This window comes from Cibotium barometz, chromosome 26 (assembly GCF_041138505.1).
Source record: "Cibotium barometz isolate CiBa-2024 chromosome 26, ASM4113850v1, whole genome shotgun sequence".
Lineage (NCBI taxonomy): Eukaryota > Viridiplantae > Streptophyta > Polypodiopsida > Cyatheales > Cibotiaceae > Cibotium > Cibotium barometz.
In genome coordinates this window covers 30,242,980-30,267,835 of record NC_141071.1, presented here as the reverse complement: position 1 = coordinate 30,267,835, position 24,856 = coordinate 30,242,980, and the positions used below count along the sequence as shown (strand labels likewise).

The 24,856-nt window shown below is 47.1% G+C and overlaps 1 protein-coding gene across 1 annotated transcript in view; it reads left to right on the top strand.

Annotated features, from left to right (window-relative positions):
* The window catches only part of LOC147623864 (Tetratricopeptide repeat (TPR)-like superfamily protein), a 29,713-nt gene extending 5,476 nt beyond the window's left edge, over positions 1 to 24,237 (top strand). The window contains exon 2 of the mRNA XM_086820495.1: positions 23,616 to 24,237. Coding sequence (XP_086676621.1) covers positions 23,616 to 23,789 — 174 coding nt within the window. The 3' untranslated portion in view covers positions 23,790 to 24,237. The remainder of the gene's footprint in view (positions 1 to 23,615) is intronic.
* Positions 24,238 to 24,856: the final 619 nt, after the last annotated feature.

Genomic DNA, 24,856 nt, shown 5'->3' with positions numbered 1-24,856 from the left:
GATTGCAGCTTAGCTCTCAATTGGGTGCACCTGCTAACCCTAACCCTAAAAATGTCAACAACCACTTGAGCAACTGTCCTAGGATTTGCGGGTCCATAACCCCTTGGCTACCAAAATGCTTTTGATCATAAAGCTTCACAAAGAATATTATGACCCATCTAGTCTATATTTTGTGGAAAGAAAACCCAACACATCTTGATCCCTTTGTGCCATAATCTCCACACAACTTGATCTCTCACATCTTGGGCAAAAACAAAACTAGAGAGCTCCCCCCTTGACCTCCAAATGATGGCAAGAGAATATGGGATTCACGAGAATATGTAAAGAACACCGAGATTTGAACTGAACTTAGATGCAGCTGCTGAAATACACCAAGAACAAGATGTGTATTTGAATGAGCTGAACTCTGGGAAGTGAACAAGAGATGTTCTAGGATGCCTGTTGTCACATGCACCATGTGTGTGACAACCAGCCCAAAAGGCAACATCAGGATAATGCGCAGCATTTAATGCTGCAATATTGGCATTTTTGTCTATTTGCTGCTGGCCGACAGCCTCCTTCTGGACTGACCAGCAGTCCTACATCATATAAAAGCAGCGCTTCATATTCATCATCATCATTCGGCGTAAACCAACGTGATCATCAACTCGATCAACACACGCAACCTGCAGCTGGCTCTGCCCACACAGCATCCAGCAGCAGTGTTTCTGCACACGACGTCTCCTTCTCATTGACGATCATCATTTACATCAACCAAGGAATATCAGCAGCCGGCTCTACTACCTGCGCATCACACCACTGCAGTTGCCCGGCTGAATATCCACACATCAGATTGATCACACCATCATGCTGTCGGCTCTACCCTCTACCACTGCACCAGCCTGGCCATCAACGCAGATCATCATCAGCTATCTGCCTCCAGCGCAGCATTACCCTGGCAGCCGCCTAGCACCTTGCTTGACCATCGACAGCAGCACACAACCAGGTCAGGCCCTGCTCCACCTTGTTGCTGTAGCCAGAGGATTCGATGTTCATTATCCACACAGTTCTGCGTTTTGCAGCCTCTACATCCTCACAGAGTGCCACCGCTGTCCTCGACGCGAGCCTTCGTCCACCGACTGAGCCTCTTGCTTTGATTTCGTCTTTGCTTCTTCGCCGGTCTACTACTCAGTCACCTCACATCAGAGGGCCTCTTGTATTGGATTACTTCACCATTATACATATACTCATTCATCTACTTCATGCTGTGCTAATTTGCTTTGATCTCTCGCACATTTGGTCCTTTTGTCCTTTTGCCCTCACATGGTATCAGAGCTATCGTGAGAAAAGGGATTGAAGACCTTGAGAGCACACAGCATGGATCGTCTACCCATGATTTCGGAGGACCAGCCTTCGTCACCAGAAGTTGATTCTCCTTACTCAGATCTAGACCACATAAAGGATGGGACTTCTTACTTATTGGAGAGCCCTGTTCGAGGTCTTACATTGGGAGATGACCAGCCTGTCTACACCTGCTCACCCACTACACCTTTGGCATCTTGTTCTTCCTCTCTAAGCTTATTAGACTTCGCTTCCAGAGGGGAATACATGCCTACAGCCAGTGTGCCAGTACTGGGCCCCAGTATCCAGCCTCATCTGGAGAGCCCTGCTGCGCAGTCTAGCCGACAGCTTGGACTTTGCTTTGGTTCTTTCTCGTAGGGAGGACAGGTACCACCATGGTCATCCGGAGATCCATCGTCATTGACTCAGCCGGAGACCATGTTAGGTTCGTATGTACCTTTGAGTGCTTATGTGCCTAACACTACCTGGGTGGCCTCTTTTGCAGCATAGGTTCAACATATGCTACCAACTACTACCCTCCATCGCTGGAGTAATGTGAACCTAAATAGAGGAGGGTCTAGGAGCAGAGTACGCTCCCATACTACTGGTGTACAAGGAGGTAACACTGTTTTCTCTTCTAGTTCACCTTCTATTCTTGCTCCGAATGTGTTTTGGAATACTGCACAACCACAAGCACAAAACCCTCCCACCCAACCCATGTTTCTTCCTGTTGGCGTTGGCATGCAGCCATTATGGGTTTTACCCAGCATAGGGATCTCTTGGCACTATGCCCACCGGCACACTGTCGGCACCTAGCATTCCGGATTATTAGGTAGTTTAGCAATCCATCACAGGCACTACACCAGTACTAGCTTATGTGCCTACTCAAGAATTTGTGCCTTTGCTAGGTATTCCACCTGTGCCGAGTGCCCAGCCTTATATCCCATCTTATGGATTACCCTCGCCAGGTCCTACACCTGTGCTGGGTATTAGTGGTTATTCTGGAGCACCACCTATCCCTTTACACTCCGGATATGGATACCAACCATCCTGGATCCCATCGTCTCCTTCTCTCCATGTATCTATGTCTAGAAATGCTTTCACAAAAAAGACTCATTTCGATGGGTCTAATTACACCACCTGGGCTAACCTTGTGGAACGAGTTTTCACTTCCCAAGGTTCTTAGAACCTGGTGAAGGGACTTGAACCAAAACCCCACCCCTCACAAGCACCTCCTGAAGTCATCTGCTATTGGGAAGCTAGGAATGCCGGTGCCATATTGGAGCTCATGCAAGGCCTTCTGCCGGAATTTCATTTACGACTCCAGTAGTTCCCCTATGTCTCTGACAAATGGGCACACCTTGCAGAGCGATAAGCAGCATGTGATCAGACGCGTCTCGAGCATCAAATTCAAAAATTCTCTATTAAAGAGGGGGATGACCTGAAAGTCAAGGTTGCTGAGTACCGGCGCCTTAATGCGGAGCACGCCACCATTGGCTTTGCCAAGTCTTAGGAAGAGAAGGTCATCACATTATTGAACAAGTTGCCACCTAGTTTCTTTACTTTTTCCACTACTCAGACCATCAGTTTAGAACCTATGCCTAACCTGTAAGAGTGTGAGTGTCAACTTCTACGCTTCGCTCGGTTGCATGACCAGTTTCACCTCGAGAAGTCATCTTTTTCCTCTACCCAAGAGGGGGCCCTTGTTTCCAATACCACCTCTGCCCACAAAGGGCAGCAAGGGAAGGGGAACAACAACCCAGGTAATCAAGGCAAACCACAAGGCAACAACAATGATCCCAAAAACACTGCCACGACACCCATTCCCTACTGGGATAATATTCCTAAAAAGAATAGATACTGCACTCATTGCCAGATGTCTGGACATGTTGATGATGAGTTTGGCATCAAAGCTAGGGAAAACAGAGGTACCAACCCCAACACCAACAACTCGAATCACCAAAACAACCAAGGTGGCGGCAATGCCCTAAATTGGCGATCGAGAGGGGGTAATTCTCCAACACCTCCTCTGCAGGGTCCCCCACCAGGGAACTAGCAACAAGGCACTCCTAGGTCTTCCCAATGGCGAACCACTGGTCAGGTCGCTCAAGGTCCACACCCCAGTTAGTATCCTTTGCCACCCTGGAAGGGATGTATGATTGGTCATCTCTTACATCTCATCCGGTCCATCAGCCAATGTGGCTCAGGCCACATCTGAGTTGGACTCTGACCACTCTGTCGAAAGGAAGTAGAAACATTAGGCTACACATGGCAGTAAACGTATGGAAGCTTTTGCCCTCGTTTAGATCTATCAGTTACCTGATGATCAATTTGTGCCAATCATCGAAGCCCACCCAACTCTTCCCCGTGGCCATCCGGTCACTTGGATAGTCGATAGTGGAGGAACACACCATATGGCACGCAATGCTGTCATTTTCATCTATCAGCATCCTGCTAAGGGTAAAGTTCGATGTGGCAACAATACATTGATGCCCATCAAATCTATTGGCAGTGTATTATTTGACACTACCTCAGGCCCCAACCAGGCAACCTTGGACAATGTCTACCTTGTTCCTAACTTGGGCCTCAACTTACTTTCTGAATCATCCCAGCTGATCCAACTCGATCATGGAGTTTACTTCAACAAGCGAGTTGTTGAGGTAATTGATGAGACTACCGGTCTCGTTGTTGCCTGAGGTCAAGCACATGGGATGGCTTATATCAGATGTCTGCTTTTCTATCTGAGCCATCTTCCCAGGGTTCTGAGTTTCACTGCGTTTGTGCCTACGTGACCAGAGGTCCTTCCGGACATTGAACGACTATGGCACTATCGCTATGGTCACCTTCCCTATGACACGCTCTATGAGTTGTCTAGAGACCAGTTAGTTGAAGGCATACCCCGTCTCAAACTGACCAAGGATGTTTGCCAGCCATGTCAAATGGGTAAGCAGCACATACACCGATCCCATAGCATGCTACTCATCGTGCTCAGGGTATCTTCAAGTTGATTCACTTCGACTTGAGTGGGCAATGCCTAACCACCTCCTTGAATGGGTCACAGGCCTACTGAGAAAGTTGCACAATGCGGAAGCAAAACATAAGAGAGAGGGAGAGAAAAGGAGAGAGAGAGAGACATCAGACAATGAACATCATGTTATGTAGCAAGATGCTTTAACAATGGCAATACCAGCCAGCAGATGGTTAGAACATGTGCCTATGAATGAGTGAACTAAGTTATTAAGTGAGAAGGGAAGTGGCCTTTATGTAGGGAAGCAGTGAAGCTGGCCGACTGCCCTGTGGAGCTAGCGATTGCAGCAAATAACCCCACGACCAGCACAAATGAGATAAATATGTATGCGTGACAATAAAAGGCCCGGTCCCCACACATAGTGAGATGCACAAATTCTAACTCTCCCTTTGCAGCTCATAATGTGCAAAAGTCGGAAGAAGAAAACTGATGAAGAAGATGTGACCATGGACACCCCTAAACGTGTGGTCTTGTCTTTCTTTAGCACAAATAAGATAGGCATAACAAATGGCAAGGATGATGGGAGGATAAATCCTACCCCGAGTAACCGGGACAACTGCTGTTCCAGCTCACTCTTCAATGCCTTGGACACGTAATAGGGGAACTTACTGGGTGGTTCTATCCCAGAGGAGGACCAACTCCATTCGATGATTCTCAAGATAAATGGGTGGGAGGTCGTTCCTCAACATGATGTCTTGGAACCATGGAAGGCGACATAGTTGCATCCAAACTTTGGATGTAATCCAAACGTTTGGAACGTTCACTAACGTTTGGAAAAGTTAGTGAACGTGCACTTTTGATTTTATAGGTTAAAAAAACGGATGCAAGTCAATGTCGTCTTTTTTTTTTTGCTTTTCCTTATGTGCATGTGGCAGCCTCTGTGCGGCCCTCAAGTCTTCTCTTGCGGGTGTCTCTATGCGGCGCTCAAGTCTCTCTCTCTCTCTCCCTCTCCCGCACACACTCAAGTCTCTCTCTCTCCCTCTCGCAAAATTGAAATTAAAGGTTGTATAGTATTAGTAAGTGCTTTAATGTTCATTGATGAATCTTTAAACTTCATATTTCAAAATTTTATAAGTAAACTATAAATTTTGTATATATATATATCGAGAGCAGCATTCACTATGTTTGGAATCTTTTCAGCACGTTTTCCAAACATACTAAACGCATCGTTCACTGCGTTTGGAACCACCTTGGAAGGCAAGGCTGAAGAGCAGACGAAAGCTCTGTTTCGTGCCTATGGCCATATGATTTGATTGGAACCATATTAGACTAAAACCCGAGAACAGTGTGTCCTCGGTTTGCTGTCCAGCACTTACTAATGTGGTCACTTAGCTGGCACAAGCATGAATCCTATTAGGCACAGTGCCAAGTCTACATAAGCCGTCTCCTAACCATTTGGGCACACTTGGCCACCATCCAAAGTCTAAACTAGGAAGTGCTGGTGCTCAGTTGCTGTGCACAACGGCTACTGTTACATGTGTCGTGTATAACTCATGGTCGTTCTAGTGTGAACGGATTCTTGTACCCGGGCACTTTTTTATCTTCTTGTTGGGAAGGGTTTTTTCCCCATGTGATGATCCTCTTGGGCAGTGGTACTTGAGTACCCTAGAGCATTGTACTATTACTTCTCACATTTGCTTATCTAGAAGAATTGTTCTAGCTCTCTTGCTCTCGCGTGTCTTAATCTGTGTTTGTGTGCGTGTGAGCTCGGTTCTCCTTAACCCAACAACTACTCCTCATAAAGGGGGCCTTACAAAATAGAGCACATCCGTCTCACCTGTAGAAACAACACGAGGGTGGACCATTGAGCAAATGCTTTTCCAACACTTCTTATTGTAACTTGGTTGAACACAATGCTAATCAATACACTTAAATACACTAAGATTTGATGGACACATGCTCAATACAAGAAGTAATTTGCTGAATTGACAAGAGACACAATGAGCCGGAACGGCTGACCCCTCCCTCAAATAAAGTATATTGATCTTGGGAGAATCAAGTACATAGTGTCATGGGCATTTCTGACCAGATTTCCATACCAATGCATATGAATACAGTATTGTAAACAAGTGGTTGTCGATGTAGACTTGCAACTCACACTACCCTCTCAAGTGCCCATGTTCCCTACCATCTGCTCTCTATTGTTCCACCAACACATGGTAGCAACAATCTGCAAGAGAGCACGTAGGACAAGAGAACACTACACAGGGTATGTGATCTTGTAATCCGGTTCCTCCCTCCTGCTACTTGCTTCCATATTTAAGCTTAAAAGCTTACCAATTGCAAGTAGAGTTGATGACAGCGGAAGCCTTCACGATGGAAGTCCTTGGGAGTGATGAGATCTTCGATTTGTCGCATTTCTTTGCGTGACAAAAGTCTTCAAGAGGATGAAGGGAACCCTGGGAAAACTTCCCCTATGGTAATATGCATCTTTCTATGCATAGAAATTGAATCTAATGAAAATAACACTTTTATAATAAAAAAATATCCAATATGCATCTTTCTATGCATAGAAATTGAATCTAATGAAAATAACACTTTTATAATAAAAAATATCCAATATGCATCTTTCTATACATAGAAATTGAATCTAATGAAAATAACACTTTTCTAATAAAAGAAAATCCTTTTATACATCTATTTATGCATAAAATAGGAATAACATTTTTAAAATAAAAAGAATTTCTTTTAGAATGCACAAACGGTGGGGATTATTCTTTTTGAATAACATAAAGATAAAACTTATTTACACAAAATTTAAGAAAATTTTGCAATAACCTCCTTTGTATGGCTAACCATTTCTCAATTTTTACATTTTAAATTTACTTTAAAATTTATCCCAAGATGAAATAAAGCACTCTAATCTAATCAATTTTTCACTTCTAAAGAGTAATCAATAGAAAAAGTTTAACTCAATTTATTTGTTACTCATTTTTGGATAAAGAAAGGCTGAAATTCTTAATGAAGAGAAGGGAGAAGCCTTTTCATCAAGGCTTATAATCCATAATCACATTAAAAAGCAAAGAATTCAGAAAACCATAGATTAGAATTTAAAAAAAGTAGAATTACTAACTTACATAGAGTTTTGTGAGCTTTCCTTTGGCTTGAGGGATTGAGGGTTGGGAGGAAATTAGGGTTTTCAGCAAAAAGACCAGAAATTACAGCAATAAAGAGAGCTGTTTTGCTGAATTTCAGTCATTGGGAGTGTGTAGGAGAGTGATTAGCACCCGGAAACACTCTTGGAAGCTTGAGAAACAACTTAGCAAGCTTGGATATGGAGTTGGGAAGGAGAAAGTGCAGAAAATACAGCCCAAATGCCCTCATGAAGGAGGTGCCAATCTCTAGAGAGAGAGGAGGAGTGAGGTGGTGAGTTGTCAAGTGTAGGTGGCAAGCAGGTGATTTGTGGAGCAAGCTAGAGTGGACACATGGCTGGTTACTCCCTTTGTACAAAGGGGTTAAGGTCTGGGCGGTGGACATTGGGTTTTGTCCACCTCGGGACATCAGTGTGTGTGAACACCGGGCTGGTCATAATTTATAAATGAGTTTTGGTCACCCAAATCTTAATGAAGTGTGTACACACTCACTTATAAATTAGTGTTAACTCTTAAGGCTAGGTTTATGACCAATACTTACCACCTGTCACATGCCACATAACCATGTCAGCAGATAGTTTCACATGCACGGTTTGCAGGCGGGCGTCCCCTTACCCGGAACTACACATTGGTCACGCAAGCATGAAAACAGCATGCAATTTCAATTGCAAGCAAGCACATAAAGATGCTATGCAATGCGGCATTGGTATGGACAATCCCCGTTCATGAAACTATACCAAAATAGACGTACTCTAGGCAAGTACATGAGGTACCAGACTCAATGGAACACCAATCCACTAGGCATTTCCGGGCATGTACACAGAGTCACAAGTCCCAACGGAAAGCCAAGTCCCATGAGTGGCATCAATCCTTGGCATATACAACTACTATGGACACCAGTCCAATGTACATACATGATGAGAAAGCACGGTGGACCAATTGGGTGGCCAAATGGTGACACTTACCATGGTCCACTTCGTGGTAGAAGAAAACATCGGTTCTCTGCCTGGTACCCCTAGTAATGCCCTCCTTGACCTTCTCCTCAGGTGTCTTCTTTGGCTTGGCCGTTGTGTTTTTCTTCCTGCTTGAGTTGCTATGAGACGATCGTCTTTGCTAACTGTTTTAGCTTCTCTTCTTTCGACTTCCCCAGGTGTTGTGCCATGGTAATGACCTTGTTGGCATAGGTTAGCACTGGAGACCCATTCTGGGAGAGTTTGTAAAACTCATCCTTCAAATTGGTCATGTAATGGGGCGGAAGAAAACTGGCTTTTGAGGTCGGACACAAAGGTGTCACATGCACCCATAGAGGCCAGTGTCAGGTCAGTCCTCTTAACCCACTGTGGAGAATTCAGCAAGTGTTCATCATATACGTGCATGTAGATTTCAGCCATAGCAGTAGTATGCATCATAGAAGCATTAGTTGCATTCACATAGTTGGGGCCAGCCCCAAAGATGGCCAAACCTTGCAAGGGGTAGCTAATACCCCTAGCGATGTGTTGGGGTAAAGGCATTATGCCCACCCTTGTAGTGTGTACAAGCCCATGTGTTTTATAGTACATAGTATACTTAGTACTTTTAATGTACTAAGTGCACTATGTGTACTTGAGCAAATATACATGTGTGATAGGGGAGTCACACACTCATACCTTGAGTTGACTTATCCCCACATGTCTCTCTCTCTCTCTCTCTCCCTTCTTCTCTGTGTATGTCTTCCACATGAAACCCTAATTCTTCTCCCTTCAACTGGTATCAGAGCATGCTGTGTTTTAGGGTTTCAGGATTCCAGTAGCTTTCTCTATCAACGAGCTGCAGCGCTGGAAGTCGCCTGGGTGTGCTGCGTGTGCAGAACTGGTCGCCTGTGCGCAGAGTCCTGGTTGTGGGAACCCTAGCTTTTTCAGCACTGCACCTGTTCGCAGGAGTCTAGACAAGGTGCAGTCATGGCGGAGAAGGGGACCCTTCAGACGAACGCGGATTCCAACACTTCATCTACAAGGCACAGCACTGCGACACCTGAGTGCGCAGCAGCAATGTGGTGAGGCCGGAGGAGTGCGGAGCGGAGGGGTTGGGGCTGGTGACCCACCAGCGTGCCGTAAGCCTCTGGACCCGACGTCTTTTGCACCTGTGGAGGTCCTGTCGCCCACGAGGAGAGCTACGCACCAACGCAAACATCGCACGCATACGCCTGCTTCTTGGGAGATTCACCTGCGAGCCTCTACGGGAGTTTCGAGCCTGGAGAAGAAGCGACCAGGCATATGACCAGGTGTGCTGGTTCTCGTGTGCTGGGCGCAGCCTGTGTGTGCATTGGCTAGAAGCGACCAGGCATACGACCAAGTGTGTGCTGGGCGCAGTCTGTGTGTGCATTGGCCAGAAGCGACCAGGCATAAGTCAAGGTGTTGTGTGAGGTCCGCCATGGCGTGATCACTGCAGAGCTCCTCCGCTACCGTCCACCTGCACAGCTGCAACAACATCAGCACACGAGTCATCAATTACGACGCCCCCCCTTTTCCTGCAACAGAAATCAAAAATTCAGAGGTATTTGCTTCAATTTTGGAATTTAAATGTCCATTATCATCAATTGAGCAGGTACAGGTCCAAATTGCTCAGATTTGAGCACAATTGGCAACAATTGGGTGACATTGGTCACAGTCCGGGTCAGTTTGCAGGAAATTGGGTGTCAACATTTGGGGCTTTTGATGTAATTGTGCCATTGGGCATTCATACATGCTGTATGATGTGAGCAATCTCACATTCGGGCCAAAATTGCAGGAAATTGGAGTGCGAATCAAAGGGCTTTTGTGCCAATTGGGTTGATTTGCATGCAGGCACTGGCATTTGATGTTTTGGGCAATGTGTTGATGCCTGTCAAGCACTCAATGTGCCAGTAAATCAAGGGGCTTTTATGTATTGGATGTATATGTGGCCAGGGGGAAGCATTGTGAAGACTCTGGATGCCTTCATGTGCATTAATGTACCATTCATGATCAGAAATTGATCTTGAATCAAGGGGCTTTTCAAGATTTTGTGCTTGTTGAGCTTGGCAAAGCAGCAGGGAAGACTTTTATGCCTTGAATCCTCAGAAATCCACTTGCAGTCAAGGGGCTTTTGCCCAATTTCTGTCCGGGACTGTTGTATGCAGTGGTGGGGACTGTCAAGGTCTGATTTTCACTCATTTGGACAGCCAGGAGAGCATTTATTGCTGCTGTACTTGCTGGTACAGATTTGGTACAACTTTGTACAAGTTTTGGCATGGCTGTACATTGATTTGAGTGAGGAAAACGCTCATTTTCAGCTGCTGTACTTGCCGGTACAGATTTGGTACATCATTGGTGAGCACTTAGTACTGTTGTACAATACTTTGGAAGGGGAATAGAGCACATTTAAGGTGCTGTCCTAAATCTGCAGCAACCAGATTTTGGTGATTTTATCACATTCAGTGGGAGGAGAGTTGCATTTGTGCTTCCGTAGTGGGAGATAAACTTTGGGAGAACAACTGTGAGCACTTTGTGTGCTTTTGGTGCAGTGTTTGCACATCTTGCAGGGAGTCAGGCATTGACTGTGTCAAAGGTTGCATATTGCTATGGCAACCACAGGTGAGAGCTCTTCATTGCTTCACATCAAAAAGCTTGAAGGCTCACATAATTATGACATTTGGCAAACCCAGTGCTATAATGTGTTGCTCCAGAAGAAGCAGCACAAGCCCATTAAAAAAAGGGGTGTAATGCCCGCTTCTCTTACTGCTGAAGAATCGGAAGATATGGATGAGCTAGCAAGATCCACTATCATGTTGTATGTGTCAGACACTTTACTTTTCAGCATACGTGAAGAGAAGACAGCTTGGGGAATGTGGCAAAGATTGCAGGACTTGTATGCCCAGCAAAGTGCCTCAAGCAAAGTGTATTGGTTGAAGAAACTCATAGGTCTTCAAATGAAGGAAGGGGCGTCTATGACAGCCCATCTAAATGAGTTTAATGGTGTTGTCAGCCAGGTCATCAATCAAAAGTTGGCAATGGACGATGAGTTCAAAGCCACCTTTCTCTTATGCACTTTGCCAGAGAGTTGGGACACATTTAAGACAGCCACTAGCAATTCAAATGCCATGCTGTCATATGCAGATGTGGAGGGTGCTCTCCTTCAAGAGGAGATGAACAAGAAGAACAAGTCTGTTGGAAAGTCCAATGCAATGAATGCACGTGGGAGATCCCAGCAAAGGGGTAAAAGCCAAGAACGGGGAAGGAGCAAGTCCCGCTCCAAAAAGGACTTGGAATGCCATTATTGTGGCAAGAAGGGACATATCAAAAAGCAATGCTACAAATGGAAGAATGATCAAAAGGAAAAGGGCAAAGGAAAAGACAAAGACAAAGATGAAGCCAAAGATGCAAAGCCAAAGGGCAAAAGTGGAGTCAAGATTAAAGAAGTCAATGTGTCACATGCAGGTGACAGTGAGGATGAAGTCCTATTCACGTCTTCACTTGATGCCGATTCACTCCTTGCAGGAGATGGTCATGGTATGCACTCGTGGATCGTTGATTCAGGTGCCTCCTTTCATGTCACAGGTTGCAGAAATATTTTGTTAGGTATACTGCTGGCAATGAAGGAGTAGTTTATTTGGGTGACAACCATGCATGCAAGATCCTTGGTAGAGGTGATGTGAGGCTTGTGTTTTCAGATGGCTCACAGCTTATGCTCCATGATGTCAGGCATGTGCCTGAGATCAAGAAGAACCTGCTTTCTATTGGACAGCTTGATGATGCTGATTATGTTACCACATTTGGTCGTGGAAAGTGGAAGATTAGTAAGGGCTCACTGGTTATTGCCAGAGGCTCTAAGGTGGACACTCTTTACTTCATGCATGCTGGTGTTTGTCACCATGCTAATGTAAATGCAACTAAGCTGCCGGAAATCTCTATGTGGCATAGCCGGTTGGGACACATGAGTGTCAAAGGAATGGAGCAATTGTCTCGTTATGGTTACTTGCCTTCTCTAAAGTTCTCAAGTTTTCAGTTTTGTGAGCATTGTATATATGGCAGACAACTCCAGTGCCCCCACAAGAAAGCAAATGGACAGAAAGATGCTCAGTTAGAGCTTGTGTATACAGATGTATGTGAGATGCCTCAGCTTTCTTTGGGAGGGGCAAAATATTTTGTGTCTTTTATTGATGATGCCACACGCAAGGTGTGGGTTTATCCTCTTCGTTTGAAGAGTGATAAATTCTCAGTGTTTGAGAAGTTTGTTGCTCATGTTGAGAATTAAACTGACAAAACACTGAAGGCTTTGCGTTCCGACAATGGTGGAGAGTATATGTCCAAACAGTTTCAGGACTTTTGTGATGCTAAAGGCATCAAGAGGGAGCTCTCTACTCCTTATGATCCTCCACAAAACGGGACAGCAGAGAGGATGAACAAGACCATTCAGGAGAAGGTCCGTTCTATGTTGTCACATGCTGCGTTACCTCATGGTTTTTGGGCTGAAGTTGTTATGACAGCCGTTCATCTTATAAACAGGTCACCTAACACGAGGCTTGGTGGGAAAGTGCCAGAGGAAGTATGGACAGGGAAGCCTCCGTCCTACAAGCACTTGAGAGTGTTTGGTTGTGTTGCGTACGTGCACATACGCAGGGAAAAATACGCACCAAACTTGATCCTAAGTCTCACAAATGCATATTCCTAGGATATGGTGACAGAGGTGAAATGGGGTATAGACTTTGGGATCCAGTGAATAGAAAGATTATACGCAGCAATGATGTCATTTTTGATGAAACATGCATGTATAAGGAGCCTGCAAGGCAACAGGAGTTTGGTAGAGTCATCTTTGATGATGATGGACATCATGGACAACAACCAAGGGCTGTAAATCAGCCATTACAGCATCAAAACCAGCCCTTCAATGGTGCTGAAAATGGTCCAAATGGACAGCCAGAGATGGCAGAAGATATCCCTATGGATATCCCACAGTTAGAGGAGATACCGGGCATGATCTTTCAACCTTATGGCATGGAACAGCAGCCACCAATAGGTGATATGCAGGCTGGACAGCAACCTGCAAATGATGGTCATTGGGTACGGAGGTCCACAAGACCCTCCAGACCCCCTGACAGGTTTGTTCTAGGGGTTGACTACTTGATGCTCACTGACTGTGGGGAGCCCTCATGTTATAAGGAGGCTTTACATAGGGCAGACAAGGTTCTTTGGGAGCGTGCTATGAAGTCAGAGATGGATTCTCTGCACAAAAATGGAACATGGAAGTTGGTGCATTTGCCTACAGGCAAGAAGGTTTTGCCATGCAAGTGGGTTTACAGGCTCAAAGTTGCACCTGATGCAAAGCCAAGATACCTGAAGGGCACACAGGATATGTGCATCTGCTTTGGCAAACAGGATGCATTAGTGCATGGTTACACGGATTCGGATTATGCCGGTCATCCAGATAGCCGGAAGTCTACTACCGGTTATATGTTTACATTCACAGGAGGTGCTGTGGGATATTCCATTGTTGCATTGTGACAGTCAGAGTGCCATCCAGTTGGCAAAGAACCCTGTCTTTCATGCAAAGACGAAGCATGTGGATGTGAAGTATCACTTCATCAGAGAGGTGATAGAGAACAAGCTGATTCAGCTTGTCAAGATTCATATGGATGACAACTCGGCTGATCTGTTGACAAAGAGTTTGCCTCCAGAGCGGTTTGTTCATTGCAGACACTTGATGGGCATTGGATGAGGCCAGTTTCAGCCTTGATATGGCCTTGTATATTATCATGTACATGCTGATTTTTCTTTTCCTTCATTTAAGGGCACTTTGCCTTTAAGTGGGATGTTGTTGGGGTAAAGGCATTATGCCCACCCTTGTAGTGTGTACAAGCCCATGTGTTTTATAGTACATAGTACACTTAGTACTTTTAATGTACTAAGTGCACTATGTGTACTTGAGCAAATATACATGTGTGATAGGAGAGTCACACACTCATACCTTGAGTTGACTTATCCCCACATGTCTCTCTCTCTCTCTCTCTCTCCCCCTTCTTCTCTGTGTATGTCTCCCACATGAAACCCTAATTCTTCTCCCTTCGATGCATATAAGAGTAGTCGGCAGCCTATTGGGGACTAAGAAAGCAGTCGGCCAGTGCTAGACTGCTGTCAGTCAGTTTATGTGACAGTCGGCCAGCAGTCCCAACAGCCGACCAGCAAACAAAGCATTAAATGCTATTTAATACAAGTCGTGGGCTTTATATGCCGACAACATACTAAGGCAGCTGACCAGCCCCTGGGATCATATAAAAAGGCAAGCCATGTTCACTCCCAAAAAATCAGCAGATAAAATCAGAGATTATCAAGCAAAGTTAGTCAAGCATGTGTGCATAGGCTCCAGCCTTTGCATACCTACAGCCCCTCTTGTGCTTTCAGCCCAAGGCAAAGAAGCTCAGTCTCTTCAGGACTATTCAGCACACCAACTCTTAGTCTTGGGCCGGTGTATCCTCTTCGAAGATAGCTTCACAGTTGCCTACAACTTATGCACAGCGTTTGGTTGCTTTGTCCTTGTGTTTGGCAGTCAATCACTCAGTTTGTCCGCTCAGTCCTTTTTTTTTTTTTTCCCCGAGAAAAGATCCTTTCATTAGTTATGTAAAAAACGCCCGTAGGGCTACAAAAGAGATCTCTCCTGCTCCTAACAGAGAGAAGAGCAGTGAATACATCATGGCAGCCCGGGAGACTCTCCCTAGGTGCTGCAAAATACAAGCATCAGTCTAAAGGACTGAGCGGCTAAATCATACAATGGGGGGGGGGAAGAGCCAAACAGGTGGCCTGTAGTGCCAACGGGGGGATCCCGTGTGTAGGGTGTAGAACGGGCCGCAGCGCCAAGTGGTATGAAAGGCCTGGCGCCGTAAGATCGCCTCATCCGAGTCTCCCCGGATGCGGTCGTACTGTCCTCGCAGGGTGTGGATCAACTCCTGCCAAATCCCCCGAACAGTCTCTGCTGGTGGCTCTAATCTCCCCTCAAAGGCCGTAAAGCACCGGGCCCTCCAGGTGAACCAGATGGTGAGGCTGCTGAGGAGCTCCCATCGTAAATCCCTCTCCTGTGTCCAGCTGGCGGACGAGAAATCCGGTGCCGGAACCAGGCGAGGCTGGCCCCTAATAAATCTGATGGCCTGACTGCCCTGCTCCATCTCATAGCCCATAGCAGGCCCTGACGAAGTCGACCAAGCAGCGGCACCCCACGTAAACTTACCCTCTGGAGAGAGGGGGGCCAGAATACGCAGCATCCGCAGCCAAATCTGCTGTGCCTGAGGGCAGTCCCAAAGGCAGTGTCTCTGTGTCTCCATAGGGTGGCCGCATCGGACGCAGGCCGCCGGAAGACCGCTGTAAACAAGCCAAGTGCCAACTGCTGAGCCCCTGTGGGCGACCAGCCACTGAAAAGCCGAGATCCTGCGAGCCTGTCGACTAGCCCAGAGCCGAGCCCAGAAATCCTCCAGGAACTCCTGTGATAGTCCCTGCAATCGCCAATGCCCCGCTGCCGCTGGAGAAACCGTCCTCCTCGCCGTCAAAATATGTCGTCCCAGCCGAACAGTATACTGGAAAAATGTGATCTCTGTGGCCTCAAGGGATGCATAAGGATCATGCCACTCGTACTCTCCGGGGTCCCACTGTAGCCGGGCCAAGGGGCGCGCGGCATATGCCCATATGCGCCAATCCGGGAGCACGTCAGCAGGGTCGGGGTCAATATGCCACTTCTGAGAAGCGGCAGCCACTACCCGAATCCTCTGAAAGGTGCACTCTGCAACCAAAGGCGACTCCACCTCCACTCTCTGGAGTCTGCCCTCATCCTGAATCTCATAGTAGAGGCATCTGCCATCCTCAGTGCTAGCTCTGACAGCAATCAGGATCTCCAACTGTGTAAAGGCTCCCATCCACCGTGGGGCCACTGGCTCGAGAGGTGTGAACCACTCCTCTGAAAGTGCCTCCTGAATATCATCCCTCATAATCAACCCCCCTCTGAAGTGACTCAGCCTCTCCACCTGGGTCTCCTCTGGTAGACTGCAGAAAGCCTGCCAGTCTCCAAAACTACGAGCTGGGCCTGCCGCTAAAGGTCCCCAGGCTAGACGAGGCCGAGAACCCAGCATATGACCCTGCTCTGTACGAACCGCTGGGCTCCAGATGAGCGGCTGTTTGGCCCGCTCCTCAACACAAGAAGGAGGCCGCTGAGAGAGCCCCGGTCTCAGCAGCTCCCAAGCTCTCAGGATACTCAAAGCAAATTTGTCCTCCCATCCTCTACTGAGGCCTGTCCTCCTCATCTCTATGAAGATCCAGCGAATCTCTGGTGCCCAAGTACCCCCTGCAGGAGGCGCCCGGGCCTGCAGTCGCTGCAAGAGGAGCTCTTTCCAAGGCTCAGTGCCTGGAAGCAACCCCCGAACAATAAGCTTCCCCAATAAGGCTCTACTCTGATCGACTGGATCTATAATGCCCAAACCGCCCTGAGCCAGCGGAAGTGTAATAACTGCCCATGCAACCTTTGCCCGAGCTGGCTGACCGTCCCGCCCAGACCACAGAAAGTTCCTGATCAGCCTCTGTACCTGGCTGATGCAAGAGCTCGAGAAAATCCAGCAAGACGTAATGTACCACATAGTCGCTAACAGCACCTAATTTGCCACCACCACCCTCCCAGCCAAGGATAGTCGAGCTGTACTCCAATACAATAGCTTCTTCCGAATGCTCAGAAGAAGCGGGGCAATCTGCTGCTCAGGTGACAAATCGAGGCCAATCTGGCATCCCAAATACCGCACTGCTGTGCCGGGAGGAATCCATCTAAAACCGGGGTCCGGACTCCATGCCGGAGTGGGAGCACTACTGATCCAAAAGGCCACTGTCTTGCGCCAATTGATCAATGCTCCCGAAGCTGCACTAAAAACCTGGAGCGACTGCTCTGCCCGAATAAGATTGGCCTCTTGGCCATGCAAAAATAAGCCCGTGTCGTCTGCAAACTCAGCATCAAGCAAATCCTCCCCCCGGACTGGGAGCTGAAGTCCTCTCAAACCAACCTCTTCTGCCGACAAATACATACTCATAGCCTCCGCAAAGAAGAGAAAAAGGAAAGGGGCGAGAGGACACCCCTGACGGACTGATCTGGTCAGCTCAAAACTCGGCCCCCGACCTCCTGCAATCGGCACCTGGCTGCGAGCTGTGGAATACAAAGCTGCCACCCCTCTGATCCATCCTGGCTCAAAGCCCAGGCGTAGCATAGTGCCCTCTAAGAATCCCCAATCAACTCTATCGTATGCCTTCTCAAAATCGAGAAGCATCACGACCAAGTCCTCGCCAAGAAACCTAGCTCGGGCCGTCGCCTCCCAGAAAGTAAAGATGTTGTCAAGGATACTGCGCTCCTTGACAAATCCTGTCTGAGTAGCATGAATCAACTCCCCCAGGAAGGGCTGGATCCTCAAACTCAAGGCCTTTGCCAAGACCTTATAGACAGTATTGAGGATCGTAATAGGCCTCCAATGCCGAATATCATCTGATACTCCCTCTCCCTTGGGGATAAGATAGATCAAGCCCTCTGAAAAGCTCTGCGGCATCACCCCAGTGTCCAAAACATGCTGAAAGCCCCTGCGGAGGCCTGGCCCCAAAAGGTCCCAATAGCGCATAAAAAAGGCCGGCGTCAGTCCGTCCTCCCCTGGGCAACTATGTCGCCGGCAGGACCCTCAAGGCCTCGGCAAGCTCAGTCTCTGACAGAGGCGCACCTAGAACTGTGCGCATATGGTCTGTGACCCTCCTCTGCACATGGGCCCACACAGTCTGTCTGCATACATCTCGATCCTCAGTGGCTGGCTCCGCTGAAAGCAAGTCACTATAAAAAGCAGTGGCAATGGCTCTGATCTCCCCGAGCTCAGTAGCTATCGATCCATCCGGTCTACCAAGCTGGCGAACCCCTGCTCGCGCATGACGGGGTCCAGTGATCTCAAAAAACTCCCCAGTCACTCTATCACCAAGCTGCGTCCACTGAGAGGCCTGACGACGATAGTAAAACTCATGTCTCTGCTCCTCTGCCTCTCTAACCTCCTGGCGGGCCTGGCTCAGCTGGGACGCCACCCACTCACATGCTGGCTGCTGCTCCTGAAGGCGCTGTAGCGAAGCAAGGCTGCGTCTCAGCCGTTGCTCCCGCTCGCGAATCTCTCCCAGTCGTGTCAAAGCTGCAGCGTGCAGAAAAGAGCTAAGATCAATGAGTCCCTGGGCACACTGGCCCGCTGCATCCTGGTCAGAGCACTGACTATCATGCCAGATCCTCTCAATGTCCTCAGTGAGACTGGGGTCTGCAAGTACCCGCTCTGGGATCCTCAACTGCAAGCTGGGCTCCCGTGTCCCCTCCTCCAAAGTCAATATAACTGGCGCATGATCTGAAAATGAGGTGCCAGCAAGAATGCCGACGGAGCCCCCTCGCTCCCCCAACCAATCGCCCACATAAAAGCGATCAATCCGAGATAGATTAGTCCCTCCCTGCCGGCGATCCGACCGAGAGAAACTTAGACTGTCCTGAGACCGGGAGAAAGCCCCATGCTGCCATGCATCAGTGATCCTCAGTGACATGCAAAACCGGTCCCAAGCTGCAAGCTCCGTGCCGTGCATTGTAACATGACTGCCTCCCACCCTATCTGCCGGGTCCTCAAGCATGTTGAAGTCTCCCCCAACACACCAATGTGCGGCCTCTGGCAATGCATCTGTAACCTAAGTCCAGAACTCTGCTCTGGCACTAGCATGATTGGGCGCATAGATGTTGAGCACACCCAATAGCTCATCATGCATCCTCAGAATGACATACTGTGCTCTACCAGGCACAATGATCCCTCGATCCACAATGGCCTGCCGCCATGCATCTGCAATAACCATGCATACTCCTCCCTGTCCACCCAAAGGACCAAACCCTGCAGACCAGAAAGTGTCCCATCTACCAGGCATCACCGAACCATATCTCCGGATCCTGCTCTCACCCAAGTGGTGCTCCTGCATCATCAGAATGTCAATGCTGCCACCAACCAGGCATCTCTGTAGCTCCTGCCTCAAGCAGCCTCGATATCGTATAAAGTGTGCTCCGCCAAGGCCCTGTACATTCCATGAGATGATCCTCATGGATGTCCTACTGAGGTGGATGCTGTCTCAGCCGTGCGGCGAGCCTTCGCTAGCGGCTTGGATGGAGAGTAGTCCCCATCCGAACGGCTGCGAGTCTGCCCACCCGGTGTACTGCAAGAATCCCGGATCAGGCGCCAGTGGCTGTGACCCATGGCGACTGCCTCCTGCTCTGACATAGTAACCTCGTGGATACTCACATATCCTGGGTCGCGTGCCAAATCTGCAACTATGCGCACGACCAAATGCCGAATCCCGGATGTATCCACACTCCCGGGATCCAAGAAAAAATGAGCCAACTCCCAAAGTCGGCCTATCACATCTGTAACCTCCAAATCGCTCATGTGATGAGAAAACTCAACTGCCTGAGTCTTCAACGTGCTGAGTTGTCCGCTCAGTCTTATGGACAGGGTAAGCAAATACTAATGCTTCTGAGGATGGACACAAGGGTATCCCATGCATAATGTATCGTGCCGATGGTTGGATCTGTAGTATGAAGAGTCTTGAAGACCCTACCAATGTTGCCACCAGGTAACAGCTTTCCTAGTGAGGTGCAGAGCCGCCAAATGGACTTTTTGTTGAGAATCTACAATCTTAGCCAACAGAAAATATGCAACGAATTGATGTATAAACTAAGTGACTGCAGAATGATCACACTTACCATCATACTTATTGAAATTTGGTTGAGCATGGAGGCTAGTGGTGGATGGGGTGGAGGAACTGGGACCATGTGCCAGTTTGGGAAGTGGGACGATCAGATTGGCATTAAGGTTGCCAGTGTCTGCTGATGCTAGAGTTGCATGGTTTCCTGATTGAACTTGTGGTAATGCTCCAGAGTCGCGCGTTCCGCCCAATTCTGCATGATTTATTATTTTTTCCCAATATGTAGTAAGTCTCTTCTACAAAGAAGAAGAAGAAAAAACCATGGCAAGCTGCCTCACCACGAGTTCCTGGGCTTGACACATGCGTGATTTGTCTCCCTCTCCTAAGCCTTGAATGCTGCTCACGTTGCTTGCGTCTCTTCAGGCTGAATTGTCACCTTGCAGGAATCGCCTAGAGTTGCCACCTTTCACTAGTAAAAAGCCATTACTTTTCACTTTAAAAAAAGCGTGATGTGTAAAAGAAAAACATAAGGCTATTAGCCTTAGCCTTACAACCTAAGGCTCCTTCCCACGAGCTACGAGAGCCCCTTGCCCACCCTCTACTGGCCGCCCACGCTGGTCTTCATCATCCCTGCATTTGGCTTCCTCGGTGTTCCGTGCCTTAGCAATTCCCGGCGTCTTTGGCTGTTCCATTAGAAGAAGCATGCGTTCAAAATCTTGGGGACCCTGCTCTTTAGGCTGCTCTTCTTTTGCGTGCTGAAGTTATAACTTTAGTAGCCTGTTTTGCTCGATCAGCTCTTGAAGGAAAACTTTAGTGCTTTGTGGAAGTGTTTCTTCTTTTGTGGCGTCTTCTTGGACACTTTCTTCTGGAGTGGTGTCTTCGTGGGCACTTTCTTCTATGGTGGTGTCTTCTTGGAAGCGTCTTTCTTCTTCTCCTGTCATGGTGGATGGCTGGGTGATTTTTCTTGACCTCAGTTTTACCATCCACGGAATGCTCTCACTATAGGTAGCCAAGCTGGGTCACAACAATACCAATGTAAGATGCAACCAGTATGATCGTGTAACGCACAACGAGGCCTTCTTTATACCTTTATATTAGTGAGCATGAAGCAATCCACCTTAATCTTTATTCATAGGAATTAGAGCCATAGAGAGAATATGAAGAGTCGACACCCCAATCGACGCACTTAAGGGCCCCCTCTCGCAAGTCGGAGTATTTTCTTTATTGCTTTGGAGAACTTCTTTACAATGCAGAAAACTTACTGATGACGGTTGACAGAGGATTGCCAAACGCAAGGACGAGGTAGACCAAACGTCGGCTAGACCATCAAGCAGACTGAGGACAACTGTGAAGCCACTTCGGAAGCCTTTATGCACACCCATATCTATTGAGGGAGATGCAAGAATGAAGGCTGAATGCTGAAGAAGACTTTGGGCTGCCTTGGACTGAAGCACAATGAAGTGCTTTGCTGAAAAGTATGTATGCACAAGTCGAGACTTAGGCACACATAATTCTGCTCTTGATGTGAGAATGAGGTGATTTGAGCAAGGGACTGAAGGTGCCTTATATAGGATCACCTGGCTGCTGGTTGGTTTTGCATACATACTGTCGGCCTGTGGAAAAGCCCTTGACTTGCTGAAAATGCTTATTGCCATCGCTTTCACATGTGTGGATGGGAACTTTTCTGCTGGCCGACTGGCTGCAGCTACAATGGATGGGCTGCTTATGCTGGCTGACATGCCTCTCCTAGGCTGGCCATGCTGTGCCAAAAGCTGGCCACTATGCTAAGGCCCAAGCTAGCCCCTTATGTGGCTGTTGGTGGATGACCCTTATGGGTGCCCTATTATGGCTGGCCCTAAGGCTAGCCAAGCTTTGAAACCTACATGCCTCTACAATGCTTCTATGCTAGGATGATTTACATTGACTGATTGTTCTCTAGGTGGGTTAAGTGAGACTTCGACACGTAAGGATTAGAAAGACCTACATAGCTTGTGCTTAACATGTCCCTAGACTAGGGCTCACAATGGGGTCATGGCGTACGACAAATAATCCTGAAAAGGCACTAACTCTGTACAAGTATAGCATTGATGATGAGCCAATGTGTCACATGGCACCACAATGTATGGGTGCATGTGACACATTCATCTTGAGGATCTTCAGATTGAGTTGGTCCCAAGGGCAGTAACTTCTAGTAAGTTCCCCAGTCACTTGTCCAAGGCATTGGAGGATGAGTTGGAACATAGAAAGGTAAGATCACACGGCTAGGTGTGGACTGTATTGCATTTCGTCCTCCAACAGATGGTCAGACAGAAGCACAAGAACCCTCTACCAGGCAAGCCAATGAGTCCAGACGAGATGTCAACTACAAAAAGGGGGATTGGGTGTTTCTCGGAATCATGAGTCCCGATTAAATCCCGAGCTCTCTTTTCAAGGCATTGGTCCATTTCCTATTGTGAAGAAGCTCCATGAAGTTGAAGTTACCAGACAATTGGACTATGCATGTGGGCAATAGAAGAAGTCATCTTCAGCATTCAGCCATCGGTACTGCTATCACATGCACCCATGCATTGAGGTGCCATGTGACACACTGGCTCATCATTAGTGCTATACTTGATTTATAACCTTTTTAGGATTATTTGTCGTACGCTTGTGACCCCATTGTGAGCCCTAGTCCAGGGACATGTCAGGCCCGAGCTACATAGGTCTTTCCAAGCCTTAGGTGTTAGGGTCTGTCGCTTAACCCACTTGGAGAACAGAGCATGTAGTGGGACACATGCCAGCAATAATCTCGAGTTGCTCAAGTTTTTCAATGTGAATAACAATATAAATGGACTGGATCGCCTTCACAAGAGCTTTAGTCTCCACCCACCAAGTGCTCTTACAACAATGCACACAAAAACACAACTGCATTGAATTGCTCGCAACCATCCCACAATGCCCACTCTTGTGAGACAACCATACTGAGTAGTCGTCTTTGAACTCTCACAAGCATCTTAACCACGCTGAACATGTATGAAAACTGAGCCTTACTAGGTGTCCCTGGCCCCATGGACATTCACAGGCATTTAAATCAAGGCAATGTTCATAGTCCTGGAACACAAGTTCATGTGTGTGTGCGTGCAAGTCATTTCTTGCAAACGTGCTTAATTCTAATGCACTGTTGACCCCATCTTTCATGTGCATTTCTTAGTTTGGAAAGGGTAGCTGCTTATGGACTTGGTTAGGCATCCATGGGGTGGGGAATGGGGACCCAACCTTTGAAGGGTCAAAGTAGCGTTTTAGGCTATGAATGGTTGCCCAGTATACGATGCTGGAGGATTAATTTTAGAGAGTTAAACTGAAATTTTCAATAATTGTTGTACTTGTGAATCACTTGCGTACTGTGTCCTCTAGTGCTAGCCATGTGCCTTTTCGACTTGTTGATAATTGGAAGCTCTTGGATACTTGTGTTGCATATCTTGCTGCTCTCAGGTGATTGATCTGGATGATGGCAATTCAGCAATGCTGCTCCAGCGAGCTCTCTTATATGAGAGCATGGAGAAGTACAAGTTGGGAATTGCAGATTTGAAGGAGGTTTTGAAAAGAGAGCCTCAAAACAGGGTAGCAAATAACACTCTCTCACGTCTTAGAAAGATGGGAGAGTAATTCTAACTTTTGGACCACTTGAGTAAAAGGACCACTTGAGTAACAGCTTTTTCACAGTTAAGTATTGATGTAGAGTATGTTGTCGTTGTTCGTGTGTCTGCCCACGTATAGGCGTGGTGCATGGGTGTGTGGTATGAGCTCATTTGGGTCTCTTATATGAGAGCATGTGAAAGTACAAATTAGGAATTGCAGATTTGAAGGAGGTTTTTAAAAGATAGCCTCAAAACAGGGTAGCAAATAACACTCTCTCACATCTTAGAAATATGGGAGAGTAATTGTAACTTTGGGAGCACAGGACCACTTGAGTAACAGCTTTTTCACAGGTCAAGTATCAAAGCAGAGTATGTTGTCTTTGTTTGTGTGTGTATGCCCGCATATGTGCGGTGCATGGGTGTGTGCAGAATATGTACCTTTTTAATGGTATCAAATGAGAATCTGCTCATTTGGGTCTGGGATATAAGTCCTCTTTCACTTATTCACTGCTTTAGTTTGATACCTTGTACATCTTGTACATATGAACTGGTGGTATTGCAACATATGTACACACACGCATGTACATACAAGCACGTACATAAATAGATACATGCATGCGTGCACACATACAAGCATGTGTATATGCATGAAGGATGCATGCACATGCCCACGCACGCATGCATATATGATATTTGATCTGTCCCTGCTGAGATGCTATGCTGATGTGTTTGTGACAACCATACAATTTTTGGTGCTTTGTCATCAGTGTACTTTTTTCATTTATTAGGAGATCAATGTGCTTTTTCCAGCAAGGTTGAATACAAGTGAGGATTGAATTTCATGGGTATATCTAGTAGTTGGCATCAAGCATCTTAACTAAATCGGAAAAGCAACCAAGCTCGCTTGCTCTTTCTGTCTCTCTACCCCCTTGTGTGCTTTTTTTAATAAAAAAAAACTAAAAAAAGCCATTTTTTGCTTCTCTTATAATTTTCAAGCCAAAATAAAGGGAGATTCTTATATTTAAAACAAAGTTTGAGGGAAAAAATCAACTGTTTCTTTTGAAGGCATTTATCTCTATCATAATGATCTGTGCC